The sequence below is a fragment of the Rhamphochromis longiceps genome, linkage group LG22 (assembly GCF_057381845.1).
Source record: "Rhamphochromis longiceps isolate RC_006_pf linkage group LG22, R_longiceps_female_GT1.1, whole genome shotgun sequence".
NCBI lineage: Eukaryota > Metazoa > Chordata > Actinopteri > Cichliformes > Cichlidae > Rhamphochromis > Rhamphochromis longiceps.
Genome location: NC_140577.1, coordinates 19,572,284 through 19,600,163, shown reverse-complemented (window position 1 = coordinate 19,600,163; position 27,880 = coordinate 19,572,284). Strand labels below are relative to the sequence as shown.

General features: G+C 41.7%; 1 protein-coding gene across 1 annotated transcript in view; it reads right to left on the bottom strand.

Moving 5' to 3' along the window:
- The window catches only part of ctnnal1 (catenin (cadherin-associated protein), alpha-like 1), a 57,241-nt gene that overhangs the window by 12,027 nt on the left and 17,334 nt on the right, over positions 1 to 27,880 (bottom strand). The window contains exons 2-7 of the mRNA XM_085395363.1: positions 12,135 to 12,324; positions 6,298 to 6,485; positions 3,875 to 3,994; positions 2,414 to 2,503; positions 1,985 to 2,155; positions 1,218 to 1,418 (exon numbers count right to left, since the gene is read on the bottom strand). Of these exons, the coding sequence (XP_085251489.1) occupies positions 1,218 to 1,418; positions 1,985 to 2,155; positions 2,414 to 2,503; positions 3,875 to 3,994; positions 6,298 to 6,485; positions 12,135 to 12,324 (960 nt within the window). The remainder of the gene's footprint in view (positions 1 to 1,217; positions 1,419 to 1,984; positions 2,156 to 2,413; positions 2,504 to 3,874; positions 3,995 to 6,297; positions 6,486 to 12,134; positions 12,325 to 27,880) is intronic.

The window sequence follows — 27,880 nt, the reverse complement described above, 5'->3', positions numbered from 1 at the left end:
AGTGTCTCTTTAAAAAAAATGAGGAAATTGTGTGGAGGATTGGAGAAGTGTCGGGTTTTAAAAATAAAAATTAGATGAACAGTGTCTGCAGGTCAAGCAATAGGAAAAAAAACCCAACCGACACAGAACCTGTTAGTGGTAAGGTGATCTTTTCATCAGCACTGTTGGTCAAAGCCTTATCAGAATTGGCCTGAGGTTTGCCAAATTACACAAGAACTTAACTGAAAATCAGTAGCAACTGGTCTGAAGTTGGGAGAAAGGTGCAACAGTAATAGTCTACAACCATCTGCAAAACATGGTGGAGGCTCCGTCTGTCTACAATCTGATTTGATCCACCATGTAATAGCATCTGGAAAACATCATCGGTGCAGTAAAAGCATACTTAGATAGGAAAACACAGAAAGCAGCACTATCAGTCATGGATTCACCTCTCCAGAGTCTGTACCGCAACATTTTTTAAGCATCTTGGGATGTGATCATGATGACAGAGAACAGAACTAATGGCAGCCAACATCCAAAGAAGGGCTTTGAATGTTCCTCAAGTAGCCTCGACGTCTATTCCCGAAGACTATTTCAACAAATTACAAGAAAGCTGCCTAAGAGAGTTCAGAACAAAAGTCGTCATGCCAAATATTGATATTCAGGCTTATTAGAATTGTTCTCGCCTTATATTCTGCATTTCCATATATGTTTGCAGATGTTTTTTTAATTACTGCACCCATTTCCTATTTTCGTAGCAAAATATAAAGAAATTAGGGCTGCTCAAGTCTTCTGTACAGTCCTGTATATGATAAACAGCAGTCTTAAAAGGATCAGAATAAATACATATTGTATTTTCTTTGCAATAACTCAACATCAGCATCTATAGCTCCTACTCTTTGCATCTTTTTAACCTACCAATACTTGAAGCCTCTTATAGAATACTTGAAATGTGCAATTCCCTTGGATTCTTTTTCTATTTATCCCTTTGTATACTCTGTATTTATATATCTGTATATATGGTATATTTCTGCTCACATTCTGTAACTTCTGTCGGTGCTGTGCTATTGGAAACCGAATTTCCCGGAGGAACCCACCCGAGGGATTAATAACGTTTTATCTAATCGAATCTGATAAGAACTTGTGGATAGTCTTTATACAGAAATGTATGGTTTTTTATGAATATTCCTGTGTCTCTGTGTACATCTGTGAAAGCCTGTCTGCATGTGCCAACATACCGCCTCAACCCAGGCGTGTACCAGCTGCTGGGTGTCCTGGCGCGCCAGCTGGCACAGTCCAAGGATGGCCTGACGCTGCTCATGACTGGTGTAGGCCGAATCAGTGAAGTCCTCTGTCCGCTCGACCAGAGCCTCCAGCTGGCTGGACATGCTTTGCGGTGACAAGGAGTATAGGTTCTCCCGCAGGCACTCCACGCCGGACTGCAGAAGGCAGGGTGGGGGGAAAGTTGGGAATTGCGGTGAATTGAAGGAGCATTTGGAAAGTAGATGAGAAGAGATTAAAAGCAGCCGGGACGATCATTAAAAGCAATAAGCATCTCAGGTCTTTTCATTAAAATACTTTCCTCTTTCTTTTATCTCAGTGGAAAAAACCCCTCCTTAAAAATGTTTTTACAAGTATTCGTTTGTTTCATCTGCACATCAGCGCACACGGAGGAGAGAGAAGATTAGTAAGCATGAGGTAGGTTTACTGGTGATTCACTCAACCGTATGAGCCAAATTACTAAATGAGTAGGTCTGCTCCTCTGTGTTGATTGTTTGAGTCACATCTGAAGCTACAGCAAACACCGTGAATGCAACAAATGCCAATTGTGCGACCACAAATCAACACTCCAAAAATCTGATGATGAGTAACTGCTGTGACGCTTAAATAGCGCTTTGCATTAACAAAAGAGGATCACTACTTAACTTCACGGGCTAACACACGTCAGCGTCATTAATCTGAAGCCTTCACCATGACTCGTGCGAAGTGTAATCTCTAAACCTACCTTAAATTCCTTGATGCCATTGTAGATGCTGGCAGGAAGGATCCTGTTCTCCCCACAGCTCCGTGCTTCAGTGACAATCTCGATGACCTGCTCCAGGGCACAGCGCATTCGGTGGAACACGGCGTCTTTGTTGATCCGCGCCGACTCACAGTCTGGGTGCCTCAGGCAAGTCTTTGGTAGGGATAAGATGTGAAATGTCAAACCTACACCCTGTCGTGCTCTTCTGAACTTCTGTCATTTTTCATGTTTTTCAACCACAGATAGTATTTTTCTTTTATGATGATGTGACTTTGGTTGGTGTTAATAATAAAGCCAAAGTGGGCCAAAAATCTTGAGTCTTGAGAAACCCGAGAAGGCTTTAAATCTTTAAGGTGAACAGAATTTATAAACCTTGCCTCGAGGCCCAGTGTTGGTGGGCCGGCGGTTTACCTTGGAGGCTGTGAGGAGCATCATGGTGCACTTCTCCAGCACTGCTCTAGCTGCTGCCATCCGGGCTTTCTTCTTCTCATCCTTCAAGTCCTGCAGCGCAAACGCACACACACACCAGATGGCTTTGGGTGGCTTTACTTAAGTTACGGCGTCTTAGAACTCTCAGGGTGAGCAAGGGACATGAAGCATCAAAGCTATTCAACAAATCTTTCATGCTGTGTGAAGGGACGCCCAAACGAAACACAGATCCGTTTCCAAGTTACACACATGAAACTTAATAGGTGAGCTGTCATCTATCAAAAAGAGATGCTACCGGAATAGAAAAGTACATACACTGTGGCTGACCTGCCGCATCTTCTTTGTGTACTCCGCTCAGAAATAGGCAGCTTGAATTATGTAGATACTGGATTTGGAAAAGGCAGCTGAATCAACTCCTTTCTGGGCACTTCGCCATAGATTACAAAGACGGTGTGATTATCTGTCATTATTTTTGCCTCTGTGCTCGCCTGGCCTCAATAGATGAAGATGGTAGATTTTCTAAAGCAATGTGTGCGCGTGTGAGTGTTTGAGCTGGAGTTGACACTCACACACACACACACACACAAAACAGGGTGGCAAATGAGGGGAGAGAGCATTAACAGCAACGAGGAGCATTGGAGAGAGACGTGACGTGTGTGTCAAAACACGAGACCTGATGAAATTCAGAAAGAGGGATGGTCGATCCTCCCCTCCCTGTAGAGATATCGCAGCCGTTGCACTTTGCATCAACTTCTGCAGGCAAAGCGCTTTATCTGCAGAGGCTGGATGTATGGATCAAAATAGGATTAGCACTCTCTGACAGTACAAAGTTAGCTGCCTGAAGTTGGACTGTTTTTGAAGCTTTGAGCAAAAGTTTTGTCTTGCAAATTTGGATAGCTGATAAACTGCAAAGAGAAAGGACTGCTAAAAGCACAGCTCAGACTCGTGTTGCAAACTGTATTTGAGAGATGTGAGTCATAACTGACCAGTGCATTTCTTTTATGGATTGAGACATTGGTTGGGAGAATAAATAGACACTGAAAGAGATGAAGAAACTTGATGGAAACAAAAGAAACCAGAGGAAGCCTTGTTACTCTGTAATTGTTTGATTTGCTGGGGAGTGTAAATATTTGACACGTGTGTTATTGATTTGTTCTGAGTTTGCCGGCACATTCACAGTGTAGGTACATGAGGTTTTAAAGTGCAATTTCATCGCCTGCTTTCACATTCAGAAAATCACGTTCACGAAATCAATGTTTGCAAGATTAGGCCGATATGAATAAACAAACATGTTTTTCAGTGTTGCAGAATTGAAAAGACTTCGGATACAAATTTGCAAGCGTTTTCATTTAATGAGGGATTTTTTTTTTTTTAAGTAAACTGAGGATTTTTATCCTCTTCAAGCAAAAAGAACCAGATTGTGTTTCTTAAGATGCCACTCACATTCTGTCTGTCTCCCGTCAGGTGAGCAAACTCCACCATCTCGTTGCCAAACTGGCTGAAAATCTGAACAAATTCCTGGAAGGTGCTGACTCTTTCCAGATGATCGAGCGTTACCAGAACCTGAAAGCAGGAAGAACATCAGAGTAGCACTGGAAATGGCCACATAGTTTGGTATCATAGGCAGTATAAAACCTGGTCGTTGCTTTTGGGTTAGAAAGATGAAGCCACTGTGGAAGTGCTTTAAACCTGGATTCTACTTGAAGGCCACCGAATGGTGACCGGTTTTACAAACACATGTCACACTCTGAACGCATGACAATCATGGGTGACAGTTTAGGATCAAGTAAATAAGGACTCGGTCAAAAGGCCGAGAGGAAGGTCTGCAATCATTTGGCAACCACCAGTTGTGAACAGTGTTTATTACGTCAAGCAATAATTTTCATCCACGACCACTTTTTATGAAAAAACAAGACGATCACTTAATAAAAACAAATGCACGAGCTCAGACGCAATGTTGAAGTGTCCTGACACTTTCATCAATGAATAAAAACAAGATGAAAATGTTCTGAAAAGACAATTTCCAATCAGAACTAAGTTTGGATTGAAGGTGATCTAATCAGATGTAATCCCCTTCGTGCAGTAAGGTCAGACGCACACATTTAATCTGCTGTTGACAAACAGGGTGCGAAGGAGCCAAGCTCCTTGTTTGTCACCCACCATGTGGAGCAACTCTCACGGTAAAAACACAAAACTAAAAATAAATAGAATTCGGAGGCTTAAATTATGACTAAACCTAAATGTAATTTTAGTCAAAAGACTAAAGCTAAAGCAAAACCAAAAACAGCTGTCAAAATTAACACCAGTTGTGAAGAAAAAACAAATATTCCCCGAATAGTTGGTGAATGGTTGCTGAGGCAGTCGTGTGGAAAATGAGTGCCAAAGTCGGAGTCATGCAGGTTGGCTAGGACCTGCCTGTAAGGAAAAATAAGAAGTCCCCAGTCAGTTAGCAAATAACTTTGGTTGCTAGCATATTGATGTGGAAGAAATGGACTTCTCTACAAACACTGTCCAGCTACCCTCTGAGCTGCAGTGAAACTTCATGGTTAAAAAGGTGCAACTTTTATTTTTGAAGATGAAACCTCTCCATTTCCGATGCGTGTCCCACTTGCAGACAAACACGAAAAAACTACAGGAAACCACGGCAATCTGGTAGCAACCAAAGCAGTCACTAGGATGTCTTTGGTGTAGCACTTTCTTTTCAACCAATTTCATCCAGCAATAGTCACAAACCTTCAGGATCCACTGCCAGCAATGCCAATAATTACCAGTTGGAGAATAAAAATGTTTCCCATAACAACTGGTGGTATCATACGCAATGGCCAACAATTGAGCAATGAGTGCAAGACATCATACGAGAAACCTGAATTGAAGTTTGAGGGAAAGAATGCCTTGACATGACCTCTGTTAGAAAGTTCCTCGTGACTTTGTGGACCCAGTCACTCATTTTGGGTCATATTGAACAAAAAATTAAGTCTATTTTCAAATCTTAGTCAGTGGATACCGGAAGATTATCCATGGTAAGCTCATTGGCTATTGACAAGTGATTCCCAGTTAGCCAATGAGCAAGCTATTTCACACTCCTTGCCGCAGTCGGGTTTTTGAAACCAAATTGGCAACATTTAAAATGATCTCTGTGCTTCAGAAAACGGTAAAAAAAAAAAATTCATGGCAGCGACATTCATCTTTTATACTGTCTATGTTGATGAGAATATTAGTAGGGAGACTAAAAACATGATTTGCCATACTAGAGTAAATATATGCTTTTATTTCTGTCAACCTCATCCTGCCGTTTGTTGCATTGACAGTTCAATGTGATAGAAGTGTATTAGCAGTATCTTTTTTACATTGATTTGCATTACATTTATGCTAGCCAATGAGGCCATGCTAGCATACCGAGCATAAGCAGCTTTTATCCATGCCATGCAAAGAGGAGGAAGAGGTATAATTGCGTTTGCCAATAATGGAGAGCAGGGGGCTGTCGACTGTCTGTCGAAACGAGGCTAACCAGTCATGATTAGGGCCCATTTCCATTCTTGACTCATTCTACAGAGCTACATCTGTATCACATTGTCTGGCTAAGAGCATAGCCAGGTACGACAGAGAGAGACAGTCTCTGGTTCTGCGTTTTTATGTGGTTGCTAAATGTGCTGTTTCCCTTCAATTACCTCCAGAGCACTTCTTCAGAGAGCCAGTGCTTATCTGTTAGGACATAAAGGACTCAGGATGGAGTTTGCTAGTGTGTGCGCGTGCGCACGTGCATGTGTGTGTATTTCTGTGTGGACCAAAACGTGTAGAAGATAAACAAAGCAAGCGAACCCATTCATGTGGTTATATGGCTATGGCTCACGTCCGTTATGACTCACCTTGTTGCGTGATGTGATTATCTGTTTGATGACGATGCGGTCGGCCAGCACCAGGACTTTGGTGACAGAAGAGAGGAGCAATCGAGCAGCCTTCACCATCGCTGTCCTATCACTGAACACTGTGACACGTCCATCCAACTGGGACGGCAAGGCCGAGCCAACATCTGTCAGCTGGGCTATGGCATCACCTGTGAGGGACAGCGTGGGTCATCAAGCCACAATGGTAGAACTTTAAACCATCTGAGATGATACACTGTTTGACATTACTTCACCTGCAGATAAAGATGAATGCTATATTAACGGTTATGAGTGTTCTTTTTTATTCTCATCCAAAAAAAGCCTAATTGTATGTTAAAATAAAAGTAGTTTCATTAAACTTAATCTCTGAGATCAAACACAGCTTCACACATGAAAATTAAATATAGTTTGTTTTTTTGACATCAGTTCTTTATAAGCTTGTGTATATTGTAATTATACCAACAGAGGTTTTTTTTGCTATCCACCATCTGTTTTAGAGGGGGGTTGTTTCTACACCTCGCCAAATACGTGAGCTGGAAACAAAAAGAAAACAGGTTATTTTGAAATGATCTATTGGCCGAGAAGCAGGGGGGGGAAAGAAGAAAAAAAAAAAGAAGTTGTGCTCGGTACAAGTCTGCTTTTTAAATGCTTTTAATGTGTTTATGTTATGTAAGAAGTCCAGTTCTAGTTGGGCTATATCCAGCAGGGACATTTTTTGGACTTTTTAACTCTGTTTATAAAAACTGAAAAATCAGATTAGGCAGTGAAAGGTCAAGTCACACGGCCCAAAAGCTCACTTTGAAGAGGCCATGGAAACTTGGTTGGCCCTGAACACTTTCTGACTTTGTGTCAGGCTATCCAAAAAGGATCTTATCCTATTTGTGGAGTCAGGCGCAGAACATGCTGCAGGGTTTACATATCCCATCTGGCCTGGAAGTACTCAGAAGGATTTGCAGGATGTGGCAGGAAGAAACACCTCTAGGGCTATTTTTCTGTTGCCTTCTGTCACTGAGATCTGGACCCAGATAGGAGGAAGAAATTGGACGGATGGCCAGTCAATTGATCATGGCCTGTTAGTTATGACACTGTTATGTTGCTCCAGTGTGTCACTCTTCACCTCTGGCAGTAAAGTCTTGGACAGACTGGAACTTAGCACATTAGCATGTCTGCTATTACAACACAGCCCCCAACTTACTGGTATGCTTCCAATGTGACTTGTTTTAAGAGTTAAAAAAAAGTAGTTAGTTCAGATAATACTAATACATAATGCTCCAACCCCCCACCCCACCCCCCAACCAGAAAATAATAATTGCTCATGTCACTAATAAATGAAGGAAACAACTGAGAAACTGACTTTATTCCAGCCTATGGTTCAGTAAGTGTTATTATCTTTATAGACCACATACAACGGACCTGATGTTGTACCCAACTTTATTACAGTTGCACAATGGTTAAAAGATTGCCGGCATCACACACCACATTGCCGGCTCTTTTAGATGATCAGACAACTATTTAGACAGATATGGCTAACAACACAAAAAGGACTCACAGCAGTGTTTCTCTTCGGCTGGGCGGTTGGTCTGTGCTTATGAGAAAGCTGCGAGCAGCTATACCAGAGGTCAAGGAATCAGCCAGTTCCGAATGGGCACACTTTGGAACAGACTGTGCACTAGAACTACCCCCAAAAGGGAAGAATGTAGAGTTATACAGAGCAGGCTGAAAACCCATTACCAAAATATCCTCTATCAAGAGGAAAATGTACAGAGTTAAGAAATCCCAGCAAGAGTTCAGAGTTCAGAAAGGAAAGGGAAGGGGATAGGTCGCTAGCAAGTGCTGCAGCTTAGCTGTCCATTATGTTTGGCTGGTCCTTTAAAAGAAGCTGCAGTGAGGAACTGATTGCATCCGACAGGCTGCTTTTCAGTGCCAGCTCTGCTAACCAGTTAAAACATTTGAGGCCCGCCTCACAAAGAATGCTGCACAACCCCCCCGTGACCACGACCAGGGTAGATAACAGAGGCCTGATCCAACTCTCGCCTCTCCATTAGCAGAATATAAATTGTGCCCGGCACAGATTTTCATAATCTTGAGTTGAAATCAAACCTATCCTACTGAGCCTTTACGTGTCAAATCTATCTGTTCATGTACAAAGCAGTTTTGCCCAACACAAAAAGTTGTGTGCCGTGTGAATGAATTCTGCTTTTTTTCCCTGAATCATCGACTCTTTATTGATAAGTGAAAACCAGACGGTGTAGTCTGTTGTATGCTGGTATATTGCCTGGATCAGGCACATTACACTTAGAATCTTATATAATCCCACTTTCAACTACATAACAACTTACAAAATGAATATGTACCCCACCACCTCAGTTGTACTGTGTGTAGTGCAGGCTAGTGCAAGTGATAACAACTATCTAAACTAAGGGTTGTGAGAACATTTGGAATCTGACATCTGACAGGAAGCCAGAGAGTGTATAGGTGCCAACATTGCTGTAGCCGTGTTTCTGTGTCATTCATATGTCATATGCTACTTAGATAAAACATTTTGATAGTTTACTTTACGCAAATTCATTCTCATCCTGATCCCATCTACCCTTCTTTGACATCTTGGGAAGAAAGGGAAAGGCAGAAATCCGGGAAATGTGAGAATGACACTAAGAAACTGAGTGAAACTGACAGAGACAGAGATCCAGCACAGATTGCCTTCACTGACCTGCCTCATTGGATCCCTGCGACGCGCCGATGATGGGTAGCATCTAATTAAACTAGTGCTTTCAGCCTGCTTTTATTTCATTCATTACAGCGCACACAAGGCTGAAGCCTGCCTGATTAAACTCTCCCTGCGGCTAGGTATTAGAGAAATGTCAATCCTTCACTAACTAGCCCTGCTTTCTCCCAGAGACTTTAACAAAATCTAAGAGAAAAGACCTTTTTTATCATCCCTCAAGACGCCTCCATTATTTTATTTTATTTTTTTAAATAGTCAGAGACTAGGAAAAAAAAGGGGGGGAAAGTTTTTTTTTAAAATCAGGGAACAATTGTACCGACTGTCAGTATAAGTATGAGGGAAAACTGTGAAAACACCTCCCTGAGAGGAAAGCAAGAACTGGAATAAATTAGTCACAGTGGGCAAGCAACACACACGCACACACAGGTGCACACATACACTTTACTTGGTTTTACCTCAGCGCACACAGCTTCACAAACACACACACACACACACTTTTTCATCAGTCTATTCTCCTCCTCCCACCAGCGCTCTCTTTGTTTGAGTTTTAGCAGTCTTTACAAATCAGCACTGTGAGAGGATTAAAGCTACACAAGCTGGTTCCCACAACATAAACCTATTATCACGGTGTTGAGGCTAAATTCGTATCCGCTGCGATATTGTTTCCGGTTTGCTCTGTAGAAGGCTAAATGAGGTCCTTGTTTTGTCTGATAAGATTGCAAGAGTTGGCAGAGATGAAGAAAAGTTACACTTGCAAGTGATAACAACTATCTAAACTAAGGGTTGTGAGAACATTTGGACTGACAGGAAGCCAGAGAGTCTATATTTTTAGACAGGATCTTAAAAAGGCAATACAAAGGGAAGTGCTAAAAACAGTGGGAAAAGCAAATCTCTCACAAAAACATCACCTTGTCTTTTCCATCTTCAGTTAGAGCTAACAGTTCGCTCTTTCTTGTCTTTTAACACTGGTGGCTACTTTTTTGACCTCCTCCTAGCATCTCTCATCAAACCCCAGGTACAGGTTTCAGTGTCAACAGATATGTTATGCATTTCTAGCTTAGTCATAAAGAAATAAATAAAAAGACCGTAGCCTTGCAATGAGCAGGAAGAAAAAAATTAATAAATGAAAATGAGACTGGCAGCCTGTCCAGGGTGTACCTTGCCTTTTGCCCTATGATAGCTGGGATAGCCCCCGACCCTGATAAACATAAGCAGAAGAGGACGGATGGATGGAAAAAAAATGAGGGGTTTCCTGGTGGGTGGTAACCTGTCTTCAAACAACTGTCTGTCAGACAGACTGGTGAAGGTTTACAAACAAATGCCATTTAATTGCCAACACGTTGCAATCAGTCTGAGCTGAGGAACACGACTCGTCTGCAACCCGTCTCCTTACTACAGGAGACTCAAATCAACTTTTTCTTGGTATATTCCTACATAAAACAATAGTTGCAGATTGCGTAAGTCAGCAACTATGTCACTATTTCTGGAGGAATTTCTGTTTCAGATGTATGAGAATCAAACTGGACTCTGAATGTAAGTAATTAATGTGAATTTCTGTGTATGTAGACAGCAACAGATTTTCAAAAGATGCTACCAGACTTACAGTTTGTGCTGATTTATCACCGTAAACTGCTGTATTATAGAAAACCGACTGCATGTAACACAACCCAAACTAATACCAGACTGATAACAGACTAGCTGCGCCTGGCTGCGAGTGGTCGCAAACTTCGATCCTCTTTTCAAAGCCAATACTTTAAATGGCAAAGAGATTACAAGCTGGGGCGGTAACAAAATATTGACCATGTGCTATAGTCTCCAACCTCCATCTCAATAATGAGATGGAGGTTAAAGCAGGTTTAAATAGCATGCATATGAAATTTGCCGAAAACATCCAAACAAATCTGCTCCGATCTGCTCAGGGTTATGAAGAAATGGTTTGCACTGCATCCCGGGAGAGAGGGCAACTATTAAATGCTCAACTCAACTCCAGGACCTCATGAGCATGTTTTAGAACTTGGGCTGAAACCCTGAAATGTTCAGCATAATAACTTTATCAGAAAAATCCCATTAGGGTATCCAATATTATATAATCTGTAGTATTGCTACTACTACTAATACCACTAATCTTAATATAATGATTGTAGTGTATGTTTGTATGTCTGTGCCTTAACCTAAGACACATTACATAGAATGTTTCATCCATAATAATTAAACTTCCAAGGACACCAGGATTATCCACATCGATATAGCTTTTGGGAAGAATATTTACAGAACACTTAGATCTTTACAAATGTAGAGATGTTAGTAGAGAATCTCTCTTTAGAGATGCAGCCGTGGAGAGAAATCAACACAGAAAAGGTCAATTAATATAAATCGATGGGAAAATATGATTGGTTCTTCAAACAGGTTATAAATATGTATCTGCATAACAAAGAAACTATCAATTTCTGTTTGAGGTGCTGAATATTAGGGGAACTACAACCCTTTTAATCTCACCAACAGCCTGCTGCATAAAGTCTCCTATTTCCTTCTATCAGAATCCATTATGCAGTGCTTCCCAAGCCCACATACACACGTTAATTCCCTCACTCTACACAGCACCCTTGGGTGCAGTAGCACTTTTTCATATTTTACTTCCAACCTAATAACGGCAATGTGTTTAGAGCACTCTGGAGGTCCTCTGGTGTAATACTGTTTGACAGCCAGGCTGTTCAGACTAATCGAAATTTGATAAAATTTGATAAGACTGAAGCCTGAAGGTGATGCTCGATGCTTTATGAAACTGCCGTTGGTTGTCTTAACAAAACACTGATGAGAAGCCTGCAGCTTATTGGATAACCAGGTCAATACACCCTCAGTGGAAAAAACAGAGCATCATAAAGAAATGACCAAGTTTACTACAGGAAAATAAAGGATCCATCACGAAGAAGCCTTTACGATAAAAAAACAACAACCCAACAACACTTACTTTATACATCAAACACATAAAAAGGAGTGAAAGCTAGAAAACAAACACTCCACTATGTGCTACGTTTATGTGCAGCAGTTCAGTAAAAATGTCAAGTAAGAACGAGGCCCAACCAAAGATGCTCACCTGCTCTGCGAGCTTCGAAGCAGGCTTGACCCATCTCATCCTTCAGCTCCTGGTTCTCTGCGGCGATGGCCTCCCCGACTGCTACAAAACGCCCCACTGCTACACTCACCGCCTGGCCCACCCTGTGTATAGCTGCCAGGGTGCGCTCTGACTTCTTTGGCTTGTCTTTGTGGTTGATCAGAGTGGTGATCTGCAGGAACGAGTGGAGAAAGGAAAAAACAGGAAAGCAGGACAGCCTTGTTAGAAAACAGATTCGGCTGTAATTCTCGTGCTTTTGTTTAAAAAACAGTGAGGAGGGGGTGAGTCTTTGAGCAACGGGCCAGTTTTTGAGGCTGTAATATAGTTTATCCCAGGGGTGCTCAATACGTCGATCGCGATCGACCAGTCGATCGCAAAGGTAGTATTGGTAGATCGCATGGCATTAAAAAAATAGATGCCAGCCTATCATCCATCCCGTCACTTGATTGATACAGGGAAGCCAGTCAGATGACAGCAGATTTTTTCTGACGCTTAGGTCGCTGCGCATGCGCAAACAGCGGCGCGAAGTGTAGTAAAACTGACAAGCTAGTCAGCGAGTTAACTCCAATTTTTAGCTCTCGGTTTTTTCTCTTAAACCTGGCCGTCAGCAGCTACTGTCCGGACTATGCATCCCTGGCTGATTCAATTCAGTGCAAGTCATCAGAGTAAACTCAGGTAATGACAAAAAATTTACATAGTTAATTGTGTTGTGAAATATTGGATATTGCGGTTATGCATGTATATACATTGTAGATATAAAGAATCCTCAATATATTTATAAATAAGTATATGTTTTGGATTTTTGTAGTGGGTAGATCATTTTGACTTGGTCATTTTATAAGTAGCTCACATGCGGAAAAAGTGTGAGCACCCCTGGTTTATCCTATAGCATACACCATCTTCTATAAACAATATATAGCATCTGCCATATGTGTCTGTGGGACATGCACCCAGTACGATAGAAGACCAGTTACAAACACCAGTTTGCTCATGTTTACGTACATCTTCTGTGACCTATACACAGAAACGCGTGCACAGAGACAAGTCAGGTGGGCCCTTTAGTGGTAATTGAGAATATTAATAATAAATGAGCTGGACCAATTAGCATCCATTATTTATTGATCGCTTCTATTCTCTCCAGTTGTTACTATCATCATCATCACTTTGAGTATGTGGCTACGAATGAGGGGCACGTGTGTGTGCCAAACCATTTGGGTCAGGAAATGGCGGGTGGTGATTTTAATTGGTCTATGGCTGTAGGTGGTCCAAGTAGGGGTGGGGGGGCTTTTGTGGTAAAGTCTTTGAGGGGCTGCAGAACCTATGCTGCCTCTGCTGAGTTCAGATGGCTGAACAAACAGCATCCTGACACAGGAATGTTACGCAGCAGGTTGTGGATTTTCCTCTGCCAAAAGATTCTGAATGAGACCCTTTGAAATGTGACCTGATAGATTTAAACGACTATAACACATTTAAATATCAGATGTCTTGAAAAGCTGTTTCTTTTAATAAAAAGAAATTTAAAAAAAAACATAAAAAAACTCCCACAAGTGTGTCATCAGGAAAACTGTTACTTTCTTACTCGTACATTTGTAATGTAAGGTGTGAAATGCATTCGGCGTGACTGTCAACGACCAGCGCCATCTCATTCTGTGCAGGATTCTTTAATGTTTGCTCAGATTTTCCAACATTCAGTTCATCTTTTTTTTGTGTACATTGCAAATCATTTTAAAATATGTTTCATGCAGCTTTTTCTGCACAAAACACATATCTAGAACGTTCATAACCTAAACCATTGAAAAAAATACTTATGTACTTCACAAATTTACAAATATTTATCTGCATGACAAAGAAACTATACATTTCTGTGCAAGACTTATACAGAAAAACTCAGCCTTACTGTAAAATCTAAGTATCTGTGTAGATTAAACTGTGCTTTGGCAGTCCATTTCAATGGAGTGGGACAATGGAGCCCTTTCTCTTGAAGAGACACTCTTTGAAACATTGCGTGGAACATTTTTGCCATGTAACTTGTAATTTATTTTGCCGTCTTATTTTAAGATTTTATTGGTGTTCACTTCGGTGCTGATTCACCCAATGTCAATTTAGATTTGATTAACTTCAGCACCAGGAAGATAAAACAAAGAATTCTACAAGAAAATTGCCTGTAAAGACAATTTTAATGTTTTATTTTCGTTTGTGCACACTGTACACAACCTCTCATCATTTCCTTACAACAAAAAATAGGACAAGGATGCATGTGTGTTTGTCCTTTTTTCCCCCTTTGAGTGCTGTTTACTGTTCAGTGATTTGTGTTACTTTGACCCTTTTGCACTCCAACACATTTGGGGGTTATCCTTTCATTTTAGTGTCCTCTGTGGGTTACACAAAGGTAGAAGCCGAGGTAGAACATGTCCGGTATTTCATTCAGACTTAGTGTTTCTCAGACCCTCATGATGACTTGGAAGTCTTTTGTTTGCTCGTAGAAAATACTAAAAATATATTTTACTTGAAGACGAAGTACCTTGATAATAATTATCACGATTACATTTCCACCACATAATCTTAAGCAAGGATTTTCTTCTACCTGCCCCACCGCAGGGTGGGCAGTCAGCAGCTTGAAGCGCTCCTTTGTAAACCTACAACCAGCTTTATGAGCCAAACAGCACATCCAACAAGGCCACAAAGTTGAGTAGTTAGTTTAAGCACCACAATATACAAGCAAAACACACACCACCTGGATTTGTTCAACAGAGTTATACTGGAAGGTATAAAAGGTGGTTTCTTGTCCCTCCATTGTAATGATAATAACTTATATCAACAGAAAGAGCAGATGACATAAATTTGCAGTTCTGACAATGTCAAAAATTTAGACGTAAACATTCACCAGACACTTAATTAGCTACACTGGCTCAATAATGCAAATCTAATCAGCCAATCTCAAGGCAGCAACTTGTATTTAGGCAGGTAGACATGGTAAGAAAGCAACACTGACTCAAATAACTACTCATTACAACCAAGGCAGAGGACCTCTGAATGTACAGCATGTCAAACTTTGAAGCAGATGGGCTACAGCAGCTGGAGATTGAGACTACAATTCACACAGCCCAAAACTGGATATTAGAGGATTGAAAAAATGTTGTCTGGTCTGATGAATCTCAACATTCAAATGGAAAAGTGAGAATTTTGGCATAAACAACATGAAAGCATGAATCCATCCTGTCTTGTATCAACGGTTCAGGCTGATACAAGCGTAATGGTGCGGATCACATTTTCTTGGCACACTTTGGCACCCTTGGAACCAGCTGAACATTGTTTGGGCATCAGACCCTACCTGAGTATTGTGCTGAACATGTCCATCTCTTTATAATCACAGTGTGCCCACCTTCTGATGGTTGCTTCCAGCAGGATAATACTGCATCTCAATCCAAAAGATCATCTTTGAGATTTTGTTGGAACAGGAGATTCATATCATGGATGTGCAACCGATGAATCTGCAGCAACTGTGTGATGCTATCACCTATATACACACAGGCCAAAATCTCTGAGGACTGCTTCCACTACCTTGTTGAAGCTATACAATAAGGAATTAAAGCAGTTCTGAAGGGTCCAACCCAGTACTAATAAAGTGGTCTCTGAATATATATACCGTAATTGTCAGGCTATAAGCCGCTACTTTTTGCACAAGCTTTGAACCCTGCGGCTTTTAGTCAGGTGCGGCTTTTCTATGGATTGTCCATGATTTTTGTGATATCGTAAGACGATTTGTTTTGTTTGTTCTGCTGTTGTACGGCACTACGTTGCCTGGCGGAAGGATCGGGGTTCAAGAGTGGTATGTTGGTCACATGTCCATCCGCCAGGCAACATAGTGCCGTACAAGTAGCGCGAAAAACAAACTTCAAAGTAGCGCTACGCGTTCAGCTGGAGTCGTGGATGACCAGCGGCGATAAACTTGCGAAAAGCAAGTTATGCTCAACACCACCAGTGGATTCTGACAGCGTGGAAAAGTGTGAAAACATCCACGATCACCAACGGATTTCGAAGGGCTGGACTGCTGCATGATGAAGAGGAGGACACCGCCACGGCCCTTCTGAGGGTGTTCGACTCTGACACTGACAACGAGGATTTCTTTGGTTTTGAAAGTGACAACGAAGGAAAGAAGCTGAGAGTGGATGACGAAGCCATCCTGAGCCTGTTCGTTTCCGACACTGGAGAAGAGGACTTTGGTGGTTTTAGTGCGCAGGAAGATGGTGGTGAATGACTGACTTTTCTTCTTGTTACAGCCGTGTCACTGCACCTGAGCCTAAAAGGTAGTCCGAATCTATTTTTCTGGTGTGCTGTAGGTTACTGTTATGTACTACATTTGTTACTCATTTATGAAGCACAGCACATGTGCAAATATGTACCCATAACTTGTTTTTCAAAATATTAATAAAAGGGGTGTGTCTCCAAACAGCCATCTCTTTCCTGACAATTCGCTTTGTGCATATTCTCTTACATATGATAAGTCAACATTGAAACACCTGCGGCTTTTGGTCAGGTGCGGCTAATGTATGTACAAAACAGGATTTTCCCCTGATTTTAGCTTGTGCGGCTAATATTCAGGTGCGCTTTGTAGTCCGGGAAATACGGTACACTATTGGTTTCACATGATAAGCTGTACTGGCAGCTACAAGGCTGAAATAAATCATCTGTGCCTTGATTCTCTGTTGTTTTTCTCTACACGTACCCCTCTTTCACTTGTCACAATTTTTCCCCTCATTCTCCATCCGATGACACACTATTGTTTTCAAGCAAGATCATGACCCTAAAGCGCTCTTAAAGCCCTTCTTTTAGTCTGTCACTCGTCACTTTATATATTGCCTTAGTACAAGAGGCTCTCTTCCTGCAAGCCTAGTGTTTTTCACTGAGTCATCCACACAGAGTGGGATACTCCTAACGAAAAAAAACAGTGCCGTCTGGCTGGACATTATGCAGCCTATCAGAAGATATTAGATCACTGTGACACATGATTCACATCTACGTCATAAAGAGACTGTTGTTCAATATTAAGTGGAGTTCATGTTATACAACAGACCTAATTGTTGCTTTTGTGATGTAAAATGCATTTCTGATGACTGAAGCGTTTCACTCAGCAGGGTGCATGCATGTCTGCACAACACGGTGCGCATGCTTTTCCTAAAAGACTTGTACAAGGAAAGGGACGTGAACACACACGGCACGAATCCAAAAACAAGCTTCCGATCACAGCGAGAGCACAATGGAGGGAGCTAGACTTTCAAGTGAGAGGAGAGGAAGAGAAAGTGACGGAGGGAAACTGTGTGAAACAGACAGAGTGAAACAAAAAGAAGGTTAAAAGTGACACAGAAAGACACCTCCAGTACAGCTTCCTGTGTTAACAAAAAAGCTGCAGCTGAGGTTGAAAGAGTCGAACAAATTTAACACTGCAGGTCTCTGAGAAACAAATAGAGACGAAAAGATCTCAGCGAATCACAAAGGGAGAGTTGGATTTCCTCCATTAGGGATTACTAGGTGGGTACGTTTACTGGGCTGTGCAAACAGGAACAGAGCAGGGTGGAGAAAGCATAATATTGATACAGTGCCATCGCAGAAGAGAGGCCTCTGTGTTTGTGTGTCAGAGGAACTTGACACAAACACAGAGGGAGGAGAGTTCATGTTCATTTTACATTTATTTTTAAAAAAGATTAAATTTTCAGGTTTTTGAAAAAACTAAATGGCATTTTTTTTAGGTGTTTTAACTTATAGCTACTGGAAATCCAGTGGATACTTTTGCATCCCAAATCTCACCTTCATATGACTTTATATTTAGGCCCATTTATAGAAATTACCTCTAGACCTGAGCAATACTTTCTGATGTCTTGATTTGAAGAATTAAAACTATTTTGAGGTCAAAGGTTATGATTTGACTGTATTTTACACACCTGAATACTCTCTTACAATTTCAGCCTTCTTCACTTCACTCCTCTGACACACACGCACGCACGCTGTGTCTGAATGCCAATGAGCACTGAACCAAGCAGCATCGGGCCCAAAGCCTCCAAACCCCACTGAAGATTTACATAGTATGAAATCCAATGAATGAGCACAAACGTTGCTCTAGATCAGGGGTGCCCAATCCCGGTCCTCGAGAGCTACCGTCCTGCAGCTTTTAGATGCATCCCTACTCCAACACAGCTGAATCAAATGGTTTGATTACCTCTTCAGCATGCCATCGTGTTTGGCAAAGGCCTGATAACAAGCCATTCATTTGATTCAGCTGTGTTGGAGTAGGGATGCATCTAAAAGCTGCAGGATAGTAGCTCTCGAGGACTGGGATTGGGCAGCCCTGCTCTAGATGAAAAAGTCAAAAACCCTGACAGATCTGTTTATGGACGGGGATAACTGAATACCTCTGCAACCTAAAAAAACAAAATTAAAAAACCGCACATCCTCCCTCCTGTAATAGTTGAGTCCTTGCGCTTTACTGACGTGAATACTGAAGGCTTTGCTGTGGGGGAAAAACAGCTTAATCTTCCATGTGACTTGATGAATGCGTGGAGCCAGGCTGCAATGCACATGTTGCTATTTGAAGTGGTCCATTTACCCTTGGTACTCTCTTACATACAGTGTGTACAGTACACACAGAGTTCTGTATACACGTTTTCCCCTCTCACAATAACACTGGTTCGCAACCAGTCAATTCCAAACCATTTACCTCTCTTCTCTTGTGAATAATTACAATAGCAATTACAAGGTCATAAAAGAAATGATAACAGCATACACTTAGCAACACAATACACAGAGTCCACCCACTGGTAAGCAGGAAATCTAGACTAACACCTCAAGGACACAGTGACTGACTATAAATCAGAGGGTAACAAAAGCTGGGAACATTTGCGGCTGCTTCCCGTGGCTACTGACTGAATGGCAGTACTAGGTGAAAGTTTGGCATTATCTGAGTCATTCTTTTCTTTTTCTCTGCCTGTTTTTTTCTGTTCTCATTTAGATGTATGAACGTCTAGATAAATGGGTGTTGCTGTGGAGGAGAAATCGAATTTACTCAAAACAGATCAATTCAGAGCCTCTTCTCCGATGGCAAATTTGCATCAATCTTGTCATTTAATAAAAGCAAAGGCAGCAAGATAAACGTGAGTATGAACAAGCTGATCCTACAGCCCTGATGGGGCCCTATTAAACACACATTGTTGACATTTATTACAATAATTGCTTGCTCGGCAAGTGTTGTGTTGGTCTCCTTATTCATCTAATTTATATCTGTGCTTCTAAGCTTCACTTTCCCTCCCGATAAAGGGAATTTATCTGAAGCAAAGAGACTTTTTTCTAGAGTTTAGACAGAAATAGCTACAAATCCAGCTAATGGAACTATGTGGGGGGAAAAAATACCCATCCATGTGTGGTGACAGCAGAGCTCTTTTCCCCTTTTTTGCCCCCGTAAGCATTTGCATGCATATTTGCAGATACAGGTATTTGATTTGCTGGAGAACTGCTGCATGTTTTTTTCCTCCCTTTTTGGGTACAAAAGAAGGAGGTGACAGCTCGTGAAAAGAGAAGCGGATGAGGTGGAAAGAACTAAAAAGAGAGTTTTGACATCTTGGTCATATTTACCTGCTGAATGGATGAAAATGAGTTTTGTTGTGCTTTTTCCTTTAATCTGACTGTCTTTTTGTGTTTGTCCTTGTTGATATGTAAAGAAAAAAATACGTTCCATCTGTTAAAACTTTGGCAGCCGTCTGTTTGTGTGCGCCTAAGATTGTATCTCTCATTAAATAGACTCTACAGCCTATGGATCACTGTGAAATGGGAAAAAGAACACTTCCAGGTCTCATTTCAGCCTATTACAGCACAAAGGAATCATTGTTGCGAGGAGTACTGCACCCAAAAGGACGCCATAAGTGTTTGTGTTTTCCACTATTTTTGTTTCCCCCCCTGCTTTCCCCGTCTTTGAATATGAGCAGTGGTACCCTTGAAAGTTTCAGTTTGGTCTTTATTGATGCAAGGAGAGACGGGCTGGTTGTTCACCCAGGACAGCGAGAAAGAGGAAGAGAAGGAAGAAAAACACATAAGAGGAAAGGGATGAAAGTCGCAGTGAACATGCGCTTTAATGGGTGAGCAATTCCTTCCAAATTGGCCGCAAGCAGACAGGAGTTCGATGCTGCGCTGGTTGACTGCCAGACTCTAATATATGAAGAGATGAAAAGAGAGACAAGGGAGTTGGAAGTAGCGCGAACGCAGATAGATGAGGAGAGGTGAAGGGAAGAAAAGAATAAAGTCAAGGACATGTCACATCTACATCGCTCTTTACCTCGTCTTTATTTCTTCCTCAATGAATACCTACAGTCATCCTCTGTTTCACACTTCCTTCCTCTGTGACTTTAGAAGTCTTCCGTCTCCCCTTCTACCTCCATCCCTCTCTTCTTTACACTCCTTCTGTGTGCAGCAAGTGATTTTAGTCTGTCCCTAGAGCTGCACTGCTGCAGTACATACAGTACAGTAACAGCTTGCAGTGCTTAAGCTGCATCCTTAAGGGTACACCGTACATGTGCATAACTGCACCATCCTACTCTTACTCTGCATTAACACATTACTTAGACAGCATATGCACATTCATCCCTTGTGATTTCAATGTACAAGTGATTAAACTAAGCACACACACACGCACACTGACTGGGAAAGTGGCCCATATGGATATGGACAGTGTTCAGGACAGCACCGGTCATTACTAAACACAAACACTGCTAAACAATGGCCAGTGGCCAGTTAACAGGAATATTCTGCATTAACGCGTCATGCCCACGTCTAACAAAGATATAAAAACACTAAATTTAATCCCTTACAGCTGCCTACAAATACAACAGTAAGCGCTACAGAGTCAGCTAATGCAGCAAAATTCACCTTTCGCACCAGAAGTTTTTTGTGGTGGACTTTATTAAATTACAACCACAAGGCTGCAGTTCAATTTAGCATTAAAGCCGAGCTAAACCACATCCATATGTAGTCTCGACTAGTCATGCATTCTTTGGGAATTAGACCGCATATGCAGAGCTATTTTCATTTAGCACACTCACACACACACCTGCAGGAACCATCACACCTACTGTACCACAAGTCTGTCTGTGCTATATAACACCCTGAGGAGTGTAAATTTTAATCTTTATGCTGTTTTTAAAGCCTTATTTTGGCACCATGCCCAAACCACTTGTACTGTAAGGAAAAGTAACAGAAGCGAGGAAGAACACTGCAGCTTAAAGAAGTTAATAAGCCCTCGAATCGAGGCTGGAATATCCATCTGTCTCTCCGTCCATGGTTATTTGGTAGAGATGCATACTATATACCTGTCACTTACAGATATGCATTATTACTCTTTATAACATGTAAGTGCGTAGGGGAAGATCAGCTACAGAAACAGAGGAGAACAAAGTGACAGAAAAAGTAGGTCTTATCAGCACACACAGCTGTGCTTGCTGTAATGAACTTGCAGAGGCCACGCAGAAAGCTACAGGTTTATGACCTTGGAAATCTTTTTCGGAGACCAACTTCAGATCACTTCGATTTGGTGGCCCCATTAAAAGCTCCCGAAGCCCGAGACGGCAGCCTTCAGACCAGAACCTCAGTTTATGCCCGCTGATGCCTCCCTTGTCACAAAATGTACTTCACGGGCCGAAAGCACAAGACTGTGAGCGTGACTGTGTCTAGAGGGATCCCTACACTCCATCGATGTGGGAGCACAGGGATTCCCAGATGGCACTGAGCTCACAGAGGAACACGATTACAACAACAGGAAAAGATGAGATTTTCTGAAACAGACTGTGTTAAAACCGGCCTCTGAAGTGAGCCAAACAGAATACCAAAACATCTGGTAAAATTTCAATTCCCTCACGAATGACAAATGTAAGCCATAAAATGTCATACTAAAGATATAATAATTACAGTACAATTTTATAGAGTCAGTAAATGTTGGTATTGGATTGCTGCCCATAGTATTTATCAAGATTTTTTACACCTGGCGCCTCGGGTCATTTTGACGGAACAGTTCAAAATTTTGTAAAATAACTGCATCTTCCTGAACTTTTGTACTTGTACTGTTATGTTGGCAAGAAACCAGAAAAGGCCGAAGGGAAGTTGCTGGTTCTAGCAAAAGAACCGATTCTCACCTCCACAAATTGTCCTCAAAAGGTTCCAGTATTTAGATTTTTGTTATTTTCGGACAAAGCCAATGTAGCTGGTTCCCTTGCTTCCAGTGTTTATACTGAACTGAGCTGACAACCTGTCAAACTGGCTTTGAATTGAGCATTCCCTGTTGTGGTGAATACCAGGGCTCCCTCAGTGTATTTTTATATAATTCTGTTATTATTGCTCAAGCGAGCTTTAATAAGCTGGGTTTTTTTGTTTTACACAGTCGTGTTTTCTTGTTTGTCAGTCGAAATTGTTAAATCTGTAACTCACTGTGTTACTTTCCTTTGTTTGATTAAAGTCTAGACGCGAGTGACGAAGGTCACGAGTCAGAAGACGAGAACATGGCATGAACCGTAGCCCACTCGCTCATGTATGCCAACAGAGATGAAGCTGATGAGACAGACAAGCATGCGGGGACACTGATGGAGGTAGACAGGGAGAAGTGGGGGCGTAATGAGGCTTGCAGATGCAGAGGCAGGCAAACAGAAAGAAGGGCTCTTTGACAGTAAAGACAACCTGAACAGAATACAGTGTAGCAGTTGAATGAGGTTGGATTTTCATCAGACTGTACCCCATCTGAGTTGTATGAGAAAAGGGCACTCTTTGGCCTTCAAGCTCTCGCTTAGCAATGAGAGGTGACATTTGAATATGTGGACAGACAGATTGAATCCACAGCAAACATCAGCGAGAAAGGTTATCGCTGATGAATAAAAACTAGCTGCATCCCACTGCGTTTAAGCAGCTGCTCAAGAAGGACAATAGAGTATCATGTCTGCAAAGTGTGTTTGTCACAGGCTCTCTTATTTTATGGTTTTTTTGTCAGGGAAAAAAAAAGTGCTAATATATGATATATTCTTGTTACAAATCTTTTTTTAAAAAATCGTGAAAATGGTCTGGAGTTGAATTAAGAGTGCAGTTTTCATGTCATCTATAAGTTTCCATCACTGCAAAATGAATATAAACAGTTCATTGAATCCTTTTCTCATCGCACGCCGTTCAGATTTCCAGAAAAAAAAAAAAAAAAAAAAAAAAAAAAAAAATTGTCTGCACATTAAAAGAAAGCAGCTGTGAAAAATAAATCTAACCTTCTCAAATCTCTTGTTTTTTGAGGTAATTCTTACCCTTTTTTGATAATTAAAGACTGGTGTGTCTTCATCATCACTGTAAAGTAGTCAGATGACTCCATTTCAAGACTGCACAGAAGAAAAAAGCGACATTGCTGTCTAAATGGTAGTTTTAGTGGACGCAGTTTGCCAACTTGGACTCTGATGCAAAACCTATACAGTAACCAGAGTGTACGTTGCAATTTCACTGGGCTAACTTCCACTCTCCACATGATTCAGTGAGTAAAATAACTTGTGTACAAGTGTGACTGTTGAAATGGAGCCTCTGTGTGCGCTGCAAGCAACACTGGACTTATGACATGATGAAAAGGGCGGTAAATACAATGGTGCTTAAAACACATCCCTTTCTCCTCTGACCACTGTAGCATGCTAAGGCCGCAATGTCTGCATAGCGGTAGAGGATGGCAGCTACTCGAACACAAACACACGCAGCTCGCATTCAAAAGAACACAATACATCTTTTCATTCCTCTTGCTCACGTAATTCGGTGGATAGTCGGTGGGAGGGAGACGGAGAGAGAGGGAGGGAGAGAGAAATGGAGAGAGACAAAGAGAAAGTCAGCGAGTGGGGTCAACCAAGGAGAGCAGAGGGGTGATCTGAACATAGTGTAACTGTTGGGTCAAACTCACTTCGGCTGTCTCAACTGTTCACCTCCTCCCCCAGTGTACTTGGGGGATGTAGCCTAGGAATACGTGTGCTGCGGGGGTTAGCACCCCGTACAGAACGCCCCGAGGCGGCGGCTCATCTCGTTTCCTAACCTTTTCTTCCTGACTGGCGCACTCATATGTTAGGTTGCTATGTTACATTTCAAAATGTACCAAAATTGCATTTGTTTTCTAGGATAAGCATTCGTGAAGATTAACATGATGGTTGTTCTGCATTATAGCACTTTTATGTTCCAATCGGTTATCAAAAGTATTTCTTCTTCTTTTCATCCCTTCTACATAATGACACAGCAACTGTTTGCAAATGCATTAAAAAGGAGAACTGAAATATCCTATTGGCATAAGTATGCATACATTTTACTCGCTCCTTAACGGAAGCACTTTTAGCAGTGATAAAATTTGTCAATCTCTGCAGAAATTTTTTTTTCATGCTGACGACGAGTCTCTTGTTGGGGCACTCAGAGACATTGACAGACTTGTACCTACACTTTCTCCAGCGTCGTCTTAGCTGTGTGGGTAGGCTCGATGTAAAGCAAACTAATAAAACACCAAAGTCGCACAGCTTTTATATCCATGAGGCCTGATGGCTTTAACATGCAAGAGGAAACATGGTACTTTACAGGACATTTAATAACTTAATTAAAACATTTCCCTTTACTGTATGTGCGAAACATATGTGAACAGCAAAGGGGTACAAATACATTAGAAATTGAATCAGTATTCTGGCACATTGTGTTTTATAAACTAAACTTGTTTTTTTCGGAGCACAACAGCAAGCGCTTCATCAGCTTTTGTGTGTGAAAGGAACTCAGCCTTGGCTAGATTAGCTGACTCTGCAGGGAGCCCTTTGAATACAATAAAAAAAATTCAAATATGTTTAACTGGACAAAGAACTTGAAGCAATTAAACAAGGGGGTGAATCAATCAAAAATATTTTTAATGCTGACTACACAGATTTCTTTAAAACTTTTTTTTTGGCTCTGCCTCAAAAACAACCCCCAAAAACTACATTTATGATGTTCCATAAATCATCTTTTTTCAACTGTTCCCTTTAGTGGTCTCTTGGGCGGATCACCTACCTCCATCTCGCTCTCCCTCCTCCTCTGTCACACCAACCCTGTGCAAGTCCTCCTTCATTACATCCACAAATCATCTCTGAGGTTTTCCTCCTGCCTGGCAGGTCCATCTTCATCATCCTTCCTGTCCATATGTCCAGACCATCTCAGCCTTGCCTCTCTAGCTTTAACTCCAAACCTCTCAACCTGAGCTGTCTATCTGATGTTCATTCTGGTCACTCCCGATAAAATCCTTCTAAATCCTTCCCTAAAACCACGCATCATAACAGTCTCACTACACTCTAGTAAATCATCCCTTTCACTCCTGCTGCTATCCTTCTGTCATAAATCCCCCCTGACGCTTATCTCCACCTACTGTCTGTTGCTTTGGATGGTTGACCCCAGGTATTTAAACTCAGTCACCTTCAATACCTCTGCTCTTTGCATATTCATCTTTTTTTAATTTTACCTGTCTGCCTTTTTTCTCACACACACACACACACTCACACACACACGCACGCACACGCACACAGATACATTCTGTCCTGCTTTTACTGACTTTCATTTCTCTTCTCTCCAGAGCATACCTCCAGCACTCCAGGTTGTCTTTTACCAGCTCCCTGCCCTCACTACAGATCACTATGCCGTGTGCAAACATCATAGTCCAATGAGACTCCTGCCTGACCTCATGTGTCAGCCTGTCCATCACCATTTCAAACAAGAAGCGTCTCAGAGCCGATCCCTGATGTCATACCACCCCCACCTTGAACACATCTGTCCCTTCTACCACAACACTCTTCACACCCTTTGATATTATTCTATCATGTTCCCAAAATTAAACAAAGCAAAAATGAAATGTTAGAATTAAACATCTTTGGATTCTCGTCTTATTTTGCAGCTGGTATGATTACGAAGAGCAAGTGGGTCCACATTGTATCAGTGTGACAGTTAATCAGATCTGTCTGGCCGCGAATATGCAGAGGAAAGCAGAGTAGCCGAATAGATTGCATGGCTGGCACACAGTAGACAAACCAATAAACTGAGCTCATATTTTCCAAGGGACCATTCACTGTCAAATAAACGACAAATATAATCCCACTTATTGCCTGGAATTATTGCTTGGCATCGATCCGCCGTGTTCTGCCACGGTTCAAGTGTTCAAAGCTGCTCTGAAACCTCTTAGAGACAGATTTCCAAATAGAGGGATGGAAGCATGGCCCGGGGTTTCCAGATTACATTTTTGTGATTGTTTCACATGAAGAAGCATTTATCTCTGGGGCTTTGCAGCAGACTGGCTTAGTGTTTGTGTGCCATTGTTGGGCAGTGCTTCCACACAGGAAGCAAGAAGCTCAGAGGAAAGCAGAAATGGGTGTGTGCTACCTGGTACTCCATCACTACAGTCTAAAAATAATGGGAAATCTATCAAGTCTTAAGTGGGGCCCATTGAGTGGGCTGAGCACAGAGCTCTCCAGAGTCACTCTGAGGTTCAGGCAGTCTGTGAGTTGACAATTTTATTTTTTTCCCCCCACAAACCAAAGCAAATCAAAGGTTATTAAACCAATGACCATTTTACACCTTTATTAAGCTGCTTAGTGCTAACGTGCTTCCTTGACATTTGAGTAGATGAACTACTTAACTAAGTAGAAAACATAGCTATGAGAGAAATGAAACCCCACCCCACCGCTCTGGTTTGTTTGTGCATGCACTGACAGTAACACATAGTCTATTGAAAGCAAAGCGCTGCTACAGTGTAATCAGTACGGCTGATATGAGGTGCAGGAAGTCTAGAGGAACCAGCAGCTGATAAGAGAGAATGATAAACCTGGGAGAGAAACAGATGGACAGCTGTGATGAAGAGATAGAAAGGAGAATGAAGAGGATATACAGTAAATAAGGAAAAGGGTAGAGAACTAAGGCAGGAACACAAAAGATATGACCGAGAGGAGGCACGGAGCCAAAAACTCTACATTATCTGAAAACTTTCTGAGAGATATTGCTCTTTTTCCATTAAGAGCAAGTTTAGAGAATAGAGTGTATGAGGCAGTGTGTGGAGAGTGACCTCTGATTCAGTAGTCCTTGCTGGGGGGTAGACAAACAAACCATAGCTGCGGATCAATTTTTGCTCTGTTAACCACAATCCAAGGTTAACCAAGATGGGAAGGAGAGCAGAGAAGGGAATCGATCCCTTCGGTTTGTAGAGCACTAGACCATGACACAAAGTGCTGTTGTGGTTCACGACCTTGTTTTGCTTTGAAACCCTTTACAGTCGCAGCACAATAATAGTATTTATTTTTTTTAATCTGCAAATTTATTGTCAGCTATTAATAATAATAACGTATACTTTATTGATCCCAGTGGGGAAATTCTTCTCTGCATTTAACCCATTCACTCAAGTGAAGCAGTGGGCAGCCACTGGGCGCCCGGGGAGCAGGAACGGTACCTTGCTCAGGGGTACCTCAGGGTAGCTGTTCAGGGGAATCAAACCACTAACCTTCCGATCATGAAGCCACCACTCTACCTACTGAGCTATCCCTGCCCCCTAATCACACAGCCTCACTGAAAAGTGAAACCCTTTATAATGATTTTAAAAAGCTACACGTTATGAAAAGACCCCTTGCGCTGGCTTTACTGCTGTGCACGTGGAGCCATTAGAATTTACTGCAGAGTTCGATTTGCACATTCTCCCTGTGTTT